This window comes from Dermacentor andersoni, chromosome 2 (assembly GCF_023375885.2).
Source record: "Dermacentor andersoni chromosome 2, qqDerAnde1_hic_scaffold, whole genome shotgun sequence".
In the NCBI taxonomy this organism is placed as follows: Eukaryota; Metazoa; Arthropoda; class Arachnida; order Ixodida; family Ixodidae; genus Dermacentor; species Dermacentor andersoni.
The window spans coordinates 60,088,242-60,098,740 of record NC_092815.1 but is presented as its reverse complement, the minus strand read 5'-3'; the positions used below and the strand labels follow the sequence as shown (position 1 = coordinate 60,098,740).

The window sequence follows — 10,499 nt, the reverse complement described above, 5'->3', positions numbered from 1 at the left end:
TCAAGTTACGTAGGACACCTCGTATATATCTGCGCTCGCGTGTATGTTATTTTACATATATTTTTGGCGGACGTGTCCATTGGTTCACCCCACGGGCGTCCGCCGGCTCCACGGCAAAGAGGTGGCGCTTGCGTTCTTCAGCGTTAAGCAGCTTCTTTGGGCAAGATATGGAGACGATAAGAGGACTCGCCGAACGAGGCACGTAGAGTGGCTACTTGCATGAGGCATGTACTTCACCAAGGCTGCTTCCTCTCTCGCGCTTTCCTATGGTATACGCACCCGGTTTTGACGAACTACATGTTCCCCGAGGCCCGGAGTGATGGGTGTAATCGTTGTGGGGCGAGAGGGACCCTCGACCACATAATATGGGAATACCCGTACTCTCTCCCGAGGGGACGCAGAATATTGGTAGTAGAGACACCTGGCAGACCCTGCTGCGCAGCCCTGACTGTTAGCTCCAGTTCCGGCTCGCCCAACTGGCTGAAGAGGGTGCTGGGACCCAAGACCTCCCAGCCTGCATCTGAGGCGGTAGCAGCTGCCTCCTGACCTGCGTGTATTCTATCTATCTGTCGCAAGTGGTTCCGAAAGTGCGTAATTTTCTTGTTATCCTATGTGCTTCGTGTGAAGAAATATGCTACCTTTCTCGTACAAAATAAGAATTAAGGAGTGATAAAGCAAAGTGCGTTTAGTGTTGTTTACCAGCGCCATTATTGTTTAAAGCAGTAACATGGTCACCATATTGTTGTAAATGACGTTAGGGACGAGTACGGGTACTTCTTCCAGCCTATGTCGTATTACTGCGTTCGTTGAAGCTGAAATATATTGTGGAAAGTTCCTTGACTTGAGCCACTGCGTGTAGTAAACAGGCGCCTGATGCTTTCTATTTCGCGAGACAGCGGTTAAAGGCTCTCTTTTATCAACTGCGGTGCTATGTCAAAACTATGGCTAAGTTAGCGTCTTTAACTCCAATAATGTAACCTGTCTTCATCAGGACGAGGTCGGTGGACATCGCGTTTGTAGCCGTGTATGGTTATGACTATTCAAGTTTGTTTAAAAAGTATCATTAGTAAGGGTTTACTAATGTCCGAAACTTTTGATAGCGAAGCGAATATCTAGATTTCTCATTCGGTATTGCAATCAATTAGCCTGATATTGAATATTTTATCGCAATGAAAGATTTTCTGATAATTTCCACTCACATGGCAATGACAGAAGATAGAATTTGAAACAAAGTGAAGTTATCTCCTTACGCCTAATGGATCAATGGACGATAAATATGAAGCAAATTAGTTTAAATAATTATCGCAGAGGTTTGGACATGCTCGAAGTGGTTCAAAAGTTGCTCAATTGCTCTCGATTCTTATTTACTTCGGCACCATCCCCGTTCTACTCCGAGCCATGCAATTTCGTGTCAGTACTGGATTTGTAACATGACATGACATGACAAGAACTTTATTTGAGTCCTGAGGGACTGAGACCTCGGGGAGCCAAACCGAAGGCTCCCGAAGATCAAGTCGGTGGCTCCGCCCACGATGGAACCGGGAGATCAAGTCCCGCGGCAATGTCGTGGGCCCTCTGGACAGCCTGGAGTTGAATGTTGAGATTGCTGCTCTTGAGAGAGTCCTGCCACTGTTCTTTCGTGATGGGTGGAGAGGCGTTAAGGGCTGGGCACAGCCAGAGCATGTGGTAACAATCATTGTTATCCAAATTTTGTACAATTCTGTTTTTAAAATCAGTATTCGCTCAACGTTCAGAACGCTATTTGACAAAGGATTTCATGACATGTGCCCATACAATATAATGAATGCTACACGGTGAGTTTGATGAGCACCTATTTTCGTTGATATAGTGATCTTTACATAAAAATGCTCTCATTCGACACTCTAACTAAGTGTCTGACAACGTCATTTCAGGAAAGCATGGCGCGCCGACATGTTCCCGTGTACCACGTGATTGACGGCCTAAAGTATGCAAAGACTTACCTGCCGGAAAGTGTGCGCAATGCCCGGGACTACATGCCACACGACGACGACTTGGTAATGGTGTCTTACCTCAAGTGTGGCAACAACTGGCTGGAGCAGATCATCCAACTGATTCTTCATAGGTATCTGCTTACGTCTACAAGGTGTCCCACGTAACTTCAGCCAAATTTTTAAAAATTAAACGTGCGTCGGGAAGCGAATTGAACCGAACCCAAACTATAATAACTAAGGCAATGTTTTTGTTTTGCCCGTACCTCACTCATTAATAACGTTTAATTACCCAACTTTTTAGTTATTGACTGAGGACCCAAATATTTGTATAGCAGCTTCAGGAACCCCCAATCGAGCTGTTTCCGGCGTGACACATCTCACGTAGTCCTTTTTTTCCGGGTTGCAATGAAAGCCCACGAAATATGGAAAACGCTACGTGACGGAGCGCTTGCGCAGTGGTGTCATGCTGCTCTCAAGTGTGCGTTCGGTGAACAAGGTCGGCTGTACCGTGATTGGCGAAGGGGAAGCGTCAGGGCGTTCTTTATCTTCTCGGCAGCGCTCGGCCAGCAGCATGCATTTGCGCCGTCATCAGACGGGAGCCGCGGGCCCAGCTATCTATAGCCATCACAACAGGAACATTTTATACCTGCTTCGTTATATCCGTATCATTAATTAATACTTGTTCGACTGTACTGACTGCATTGGAAGCGGCAACTTTTCAAGAGGAATGGAAACATTAGAAGAAAACATTATGATGCTGCATTGAGGTGTACGTTAAACAATTGAGGGTGCTGTATTGTGGTGACTCTGATACTCCTGCAATGAACGGTATCGATGTAGGACATGAAGAAATACCAAATAAAGAAGTCATTTGTTCAATGAAGCAATAAATAAGAAATCTCAGTCGAAAGCAAAAGGAACGCAAAAAGCTGCAAAGTGTTTAAAATCCGCTTGCGCATATAAACGAGGTTGTCGTATTTATCCCAAAACATAGAAGTATCCTCATGATACGCTGTTTTACTTACGTGTTTAGGGGTGAAAGCGCCGAAAACTATGCCGAGTTCCACCGGCGGTGTCCCTACCCAGAGATGACGGGTATGCGGTATCTGAACGAGATGCAGCCACCACGGTTCTTCAAGACGCACTTCTCGTACGAGCACCAGCTGAGGAATTCCCGAGCCAAGTACATTTACCTGACGCGCAATCCGCTGGACGTCTGCGTCTCTTTCTACTACTACGTCAGAGGCGCTGCTAGTTACGAGTTCGAGGACGGCACCTTCGACGACTTCGTCGAGGCTTTCGTCGCTGGAGAAGTCGAGCGTGGTGATTACTGCGACCACCTCCTCTCCTGGTATCCCTGTCGGCACGATGACAACATCTTCTTTCTCACGTACGAGGAGCTGAAGGAAGATTTTAAGAAGACGGTGCTATCCTTGGCCGGATTTATGGGTCAACAGTATCGTGACATGCTGGAGCACGATGGAAATATTTACGCTAATGTCGTCGAGAGAAGTGCCGTTCCCTTCATGTCCAAACTCTGTCACGTCGACGAGGTACTTCTGGATTCGCTTACCGAGACAGATAGGCCCTTCCTAGAAGGTTATCGCCGTTTCACCGCGACCACCAATAGCCGCCTAAAGAGCGCCAAGAATATCGTGAGAAAAGGTGTGGTAGGTGACTGGAGGTCCCACTTCCCTCAGCGCCACATAGATGTATTTCGTCAGTGGATTGCGAGAAAAGGGGCAGCTGGGGTGGTTAAGGAGATCTGGGGAGATATGGACCTGGGTGGAATTGTTTGAAATGTTTGTGACGCGCTTTGCTGATTTTGTTACTTTACGCATATTGTGGCAAATAAGGTCTCCCCCGTAATGTTCAGTATACTATGACAGGCATAACCTTGAGCGGCAAAATCTTATATCATGACTCTGATGTAAGGAGGCAGTGAAGAACCTATACATCATCTTCTTACAATTGAAAGTGTTCAATTTCCTTCGTTTTTATTCTCTTAGAGCTAATAAACAGCGCCTCTCACAAAAACGTGCTGTGGCTTCGTTTCCTTTTGTTTTACTGACAATTGCTGAATAACCAAAATCTCCACGGTAAGTAATCATGCACAAAAAAAAGATGATTTATATAGGGTGTCCTAGGTACAATGCAGCCGAGTTGTTCAGCAAAAAAAAAAAAAAAAATATATATATATATATATATATATATATATATATATATATATACATATATATATATATATATATATATATATATATATATATATATATATATATATATATATATATATATATACATATATATATATATATATATATATATATATATATATATGTATATATATATATATATATATATATATAAAATAAGACACAGTGCAAGATACAATTTAGAGACCAATGGTGTTCCGTCGTCACACCTCTGATTACCGAACACCGTACGTTTATAGTTGTATCTAGCACTGACATGCGCAATAACGCATTCAGACAGCGGTTAGATTTCGGCTTGGTTTTCTTTTAATTTTAAAGACATTTTGAAAAAGAAACTATGCACACGAGTGTAGCACGACGCTGCAAAGGTTTCTCGCAAAGAAAGCTTCGGGTTGAAGATAAGTTCCCCCCGTTCTTTTTAAATATTTGTTTTTTTTTTTTCGTTGAACGGCTTGGTGAAGGTTAGCTGAGACACATGGTAGAAGGTTCCTTACTTTTCATCGTTTCGGCTTAAACTTAAAATCGATGTTGCTTTACATAAGTAAGTATAGAATGGAATGCATATTCCAGGACAATATTTTGTGTCCTCTTCAAAATGCCTCTATAAACGTCACGTTCTTCGATACCGACGGCTGCCTTGTAAAGATCACATCTATACTTTCACAATATTCATAATACAAGTAATAATGCCCAAGCCTTAAAACGTGTTTTGTGTCACACCAAAAAAATAAATAAAACACGCATTGTTTTAGTTGAATATTGTTAACATGAATATCGTCATACCGACGAGCGCTGGCGCTGACCATTGGAAAGAACAGAAATGTTTGTTTCTTCCTTGTTTTATGCACTCAATGAAATTCCTCAGGTCACAGCTTTGGTATAGCACTTCACACATCCCTTGTGATGGCAAATTTGGTTTCAATCAGAATCTCTTTGTTATAGAGCGATGAACAAGTAAGTGTGCGTAAGAGTATCGGTTGTGCAGAGCTCTCGCAGAACTTGTATCTACGGAACATAAGTCCAATACAAAACCTAAAACATGTTTCTATGCTGTAGCATATGAAAGACGAAAAGAGTGTGAGTGATCTTCAGTCATTGGCTGCACATACATCAGCCTCAGTGCATGGAAAGTACGTGTAACGCACGGACATTAGGCAATTAAAAGAAGTCGCAGTTCCACCCGAAAGACGAAGCATTGAGTGCGAAAGCAAATTATTAGACAGCTATATGAAGTAATGTCAGCAATGTTATCAGCTGCATAAACTGCTGCAAAATTTTGCTTACTAACTAAATTAACAAGCACGTTGTCACGCACGCACAGCCGAAAACACCTCACTCGATGGCCGCGGCGAGCGAATTCCCTTTCGTGTTGCCTTTTGCCTCAACGCGAACTATGTGCGCGAGAATACGGCGCACACGAAGCCGAAGCAGGTCGGCTAGCCTTCAAACCCGCTGCAGATTGCTCATAGGACGCGCGGAGCTACCGCAGCTGGAGTATAAGGGATGCGCACTAACCTGCCCCCCTTACCTCCGCCCCTCTCCTCCTAGTGCGTGTGAGACGACGGTGCAGACCCTCCCCGCATTCCCACCTTGTGAGCGCGAGAAGATACCGGTGCATCAAACCACCATCCCTCTCGGCTCACCCTCGCAAACTTTCGCTCGCCCCTGCAACACACGCGCGCGGCCGCGATATTCGCACTTGAACTTTATACGCAATATTACGGCGAGGGCGGCGGCGGAAATTCGCCTGGAGCGTGCACATAATAGCTGTTGCAATAAAAATATGCATAATGGCTCTAAAGATTAGTCATGGCGTTGATGGGACAAAATACAAGTGCTCTTACTGTACCGCTACGCCACCAACAACGTTTATTTGTGCATTTCGTAGTTAATTTTGTGCCCTTTGCCACAAACTAGCTGTAGCACCTTATACATTTTCGTATACCGATAAGCATTGATGCAATCAATGCTTGAGTCAATAAAACATGTAAGAAATTTAAACCGGTCGTGTTTGTATCTCGTGGAAAATTTTTGGTGCTGCAAATTACTCAGCAGAAAGAGCAGATGCCCAGGGGGAAAAGGAGAGTCAGAGTGTCTGTGGAAGTCAAAAATAAAAGAAATAAGCACTGCAATTTCCCACAAGAGAGTTTGACGAACGTCCTTGCAATCATGTTTCGCTGCGCTTACTATGGATGCACTTCACCTCTCCTCTCCGCTGAAACAGCTGTGCCCATTTCAGGTACGCCATGACGTTAGCGCACCCCCAGAAGGCTGCCTTTTTTTTACACATGCAGGTGGGAAATTTAACGTACGTTCTTTATCTCGCGAGAGCGCAGACGATAGGAAAGCAGGACTGACCGAGTTGTATCGAATCAAATACGCATGTCTTAAAAAAAAAAAAGCCCTCCGAATATGCTATCACTTAATATTTCCTCATTTCTAAGCAAAATGAAATATGATGTTTGCGTTGACTCTGTCCGTCGTGCCAAAAAGAGAAAGGACACAGAAGAGACTTATATGCATTATTTGAACACAAATGCAATGGCACTCGCAACTCGACGTTCGGGCCACAGAGGAGCTTCTAATTGAGAACAAAGTATGTAACGTCGGACCTATACAATGTTTATAGAAGATATGTCCGACGATCCACTGATCGTAAAGATACGGCCGATCCATAATGAGGAAGCTCTTCTTCAAAGCCGCATTCCGCGAAGCTCGCATATACGCCTAACATCATACATGCGTACCTTGCAGTCATCATATGCGCTAAAGGTTGGAGTCTGCGCCAACTAAGGGAAGAATACACGATGGCGAAACTGACTTTAATGGCACTCAGAAACAGCGCTCCTGAAGACTCCTTATTCTAAAGGAAAAACTTGTTTAGAAGTTGAATTAAAGAAATGATAAATTAATGGAAATGAAATTAAAGCAAGCGTGGGTTTATTGACCAGTTGCCTTCACCCAAAAAAGATCACGTACGCGTGACGCTTGCGGCAGGAAAGCTGTTCCACATCCGTCGGCAAGGTTTGTGAGGGGTGGCGCTTGCTGACACTCCTAGGGTTAGTTCTAGTAGTAAAACATAAATACCCAAGAAAGTGAATTTGTAGAGCATCGCACGCGTAATGCGAAGATGTGGGATCGTTCCCTACCTGCGGCAAGTTGTTTTTTCATCCACTTTCATTTCTATTAATTATCATTGCTTTTTCTCATTCAGTATATATATATATATATATATATATATATGTGTGTGTGTGTGTGTGTGCGTGTGCGTGTGTGTGTGTGTGAACGACGAGAAGAAAGTGGTTTAAGAGAGGGGCCCGATTTCTTTCTTTTGCTACGTAGTGACATCTTCCTTCACACCTCCTCTGCCTCGCTACAGTGTAACTGTACCCTCCCAGCTAGTGTCGTCCGTCATTTCTTCTAACTCGCTTAGGCGAAGCAGTGGAGTACAGACCTTCTGGTTGTCAACAGCCATTTGCCCATGATAGCCGTGGATCATTGTGAAACGTGATAAAAAAAAGCGAGATAAGCCAGAAGAAGCGCGTCATTGTGCCGCTTAGCCCGAGAACAGATATTCGTGCTTTCGGTTGACAGGGAAGTGCACGCTTCGTGTACAATATCGTGGCATCATTATAGCGATCCATAGAGTGTTGTACGCCAGGCGCCGTTATTATGCTCACAGTTGCCGTGCGAGAGGCATCGGGAGTGGCCCATACATTTCGCGCCTTCACTGTCATAAGTGTTCAATTTTTTTTCCACCAAGGTGAAAATTATTTTCACAAAACATTAGGAGCAACAGAGAATCGTTCACAGTGAAACACGTCGTTAGCCTAGCCGTACATTTCGTTGTCAACAGCACCTTGACCACGCTAGAAAGAAAACACGGCGGACACGAACAGCTTCCCGCCGTATGTCCACCGCCGACCAATAGGATTTGTCGGCGGCACTTCAAAAGTTGTCGCTACTTTTCTTTTTCAGAATAATGTAGAAGACATTCATTGCAAATCGATGAGTATAACCGTACTGTAAGGTTTGTCACAGAAATTTCTCGAAGGGAAGTTAATGAACGGAGTATGGTATAGTCCATGCCTTTGTTTAGTGTTCTCTGTTCTTTCTGGGACAAAGAACATTTTTCTTCAAACTACATTCAGCAACGCTTGCAGCTAGTGCGCTCTCTGTCTGGTAGATTGTCAAGACGCTGTGTTCTTTTCGGACATCCTAAAAAATGATAAAAAACACTGCACAACCAGATTTAACAGCTGAAAAATAAGAAAGACTTGTAGCTTTACTGTCCTTTTTCGCAGAGTAGATTTAATGAATAACGTTAAAGCTAGCATCAAAAGTTTTATGAGCTGATTTCGTCAATTTAAATCACTCAAGCCATATTGTCGGCCATAATTATTAGGCTAGACAGCTGTATCGTGTCATTAGTTTATTGAATGATGATTAGTGTGGCGTTTTGTGATGCAAAGGCCAAAGAGCGCCAGGCCAGCGTTAACGAGTTCGCAGTGGAGCTATCAAGAACGGAAGGTAGATGTTATATGGCCGTAAAGGGGCCTAAAAGCAGTCGCCGTAAAGTGCATAAAACCTATATCAGATAAAATTATGCCAATGGTTAATGAGCTGTACAATGGACACGAAAGATACATTCTGAAATAAAGATGGAGTAGTAAAATGTGTCTTAGATAAACATTTGCAAGAAGTACTACAGACTTAACAGAGCCCTTGAGATGCAAGGGCTTGGAGGCCTGTGTTATATAAAGCTACGGTCACAGCGGCATTCTCTGGAAAGGGAATGTGCTATGAACTTATAGGGCTAAAACATGCAAGTCGGCATCATTCGAAAATGGTAGAACTGCTCTGGCGTCAAAAAACGGTTCTGCACCAAAAATGTTGCAGGTTGGAGAAGGCTGTGCCGACGGTATACAAAAGGAAAATGTTTTTCTCTCAGCTTCAGCTTCCTGACACTCCAGGAGGACGTGAAGGACGTTCAGCCTCTCACCCCATCTACCACAAGTTGGAGGCTCATTACCAGTCAGTAAAAAAATTATGGGTGCCATAGGTATACCCTATAGTCGACAGAATAGGACATCAGTTCGTCGTGTTTTCGTTTTCGGGGGCCAGAAACCTAACTGTAGCTTAATCAAGTGAAGCTTAATTTTTGTTTCCACGTCCCACAAGCGTAGCCAGTGATTTCGCAGTTCCTTTCGTAGGGAAGGCTTCAGATCTGTGATAGGGACAGCAGCCGCAGGAATAATAGCCAGCGATGTGAGTGATGTGGTCATTTGGTCAGCTAGTACATTACCGTCAATGCATGCATGACCAGGTACCCAGCATGTATTGACGTGCTGGTTAGAGATATACGCTTTGCAGAGAACGGTATAGAGCTCAGTAAGTACCGGGCTTTTGTGCTTACAGAGTGACTTCAAGGCTTCTACGATGCTTCGGGTGTCTGTAAATATAATTTTTTTTTAAAGTTGTGATTTTCTTATATGCTTCACAGTCGAAAATAGTACATGAGCCTCCGCCGTAAATATGGTTGTTTCCGGGTGCAGTACATCGGATTTTGAGAAGAATGGACCAAAGGCGGCATATAGACACCCCGGCAGGGGAGTCAGGGGCGTCTGTGTAAAACTCTGTACATGAGTGCTTGTACTGGAGTTCTAGTAAATGCATTTTAATATGTACCTGTGGCACATGTTTAGTGACCTCTGCAAATGATTTGTCACACTTTATGAGCTGCCACCGCCATGACGGTAACAGTTTCGCTGGAGCCATAGGACAATGTTCAAGCACTAGAAAGCCCATTTCCTCAGTAGGTTCCTCGCACGCAAAGAGAACGGCCTTCTCGCAGCAGGTCGGTTATAGCAGAGTGTTGCAGTGGCCATATCGTTTATGCATGAATAAGGCGGATGTTCAGGGCTTTAATTCATTTTCAGGAAATATGTAAAATTGCTATATGAAAGTTAGGTGGGCGGATGAGATTAAGAAGTTTGCAGGGACAACATGGCCACAATTAGTACATGACCGGGGTAGTTGGAGAAGTATGGGAGAGGCCTTTGCCCTGCAGTGGGCGTAACCAGGATGATGATGATGATGATGATGATCTGTGAAGATGGAGCGACCATACATTTGCTTTTGCATAAAATATTCGTACGGGGCTAGTCCTGAAGGCTCCGGTCGCGAGGCGGTTCCTAAATGATAGACAGAATCCAACATCTTTAAAGCACTTGGTGTAGCGGCCTGATATACTATCGCGCCGTAGTCAAAACGTGAGCCGACAAGACACCTATATAAGTTCAAAAGACAT

The 10,499-nt window shown here is 44.0% G+C and overlaps 1 protein-coding gene across 2 annotated transcripts; it reads left to right on the top strand.

Moving 5' to 3' along the window:
• Nucleotides 1-4,010, top strand: LOC140212790 (sulfotransferase ssu-1-like). 2 transcript variants are annotated; one of them, XM_072286415.1, is made up of 3 exons: nt 1-587; nt 1,914-2,104; nt 3,007-4,010. In XM_072286415.1, exons 2-3 carry the CDS (start codon nt 1,920-1,922, stop codon nt 3,770-3,772), a joined length of 951 nt encoding a protein of 316 aa, XP_072142516.1. In that variant the 5' UTR covers nt 1-587; nt 1,914-1,919; the 3' UTR covers nt 3,773-4,010. The 2 variants fall into 2 exon arrangements, with proteins under 2 accessions (XP_072142516.1, XP_072142515.1); XM_072286414.1 differs by lacking the exon at nt 1-587 and having other exon boundaries at nt 642-2,104.
• The last annotated feature ends 6,489 nt before the right edge of the window (nt 4,011-10,499 follow it).

Coding starts and splice junctions, on each gene's coding strand:
- LOC140212790 (XM_072286414.1), top strand. CDS start 1,866: ATGCTCTCATTCGACACTCTAACTAAGTGTCTGACAACGTCATTTCAG. Junction 2,105..3,006: donor ATCCAACTGATTCTTCATAG/GTATCTGCTTAC, acceptor TTACGTGTTTAG/GGGTGAAAGCGCCGAAAACT.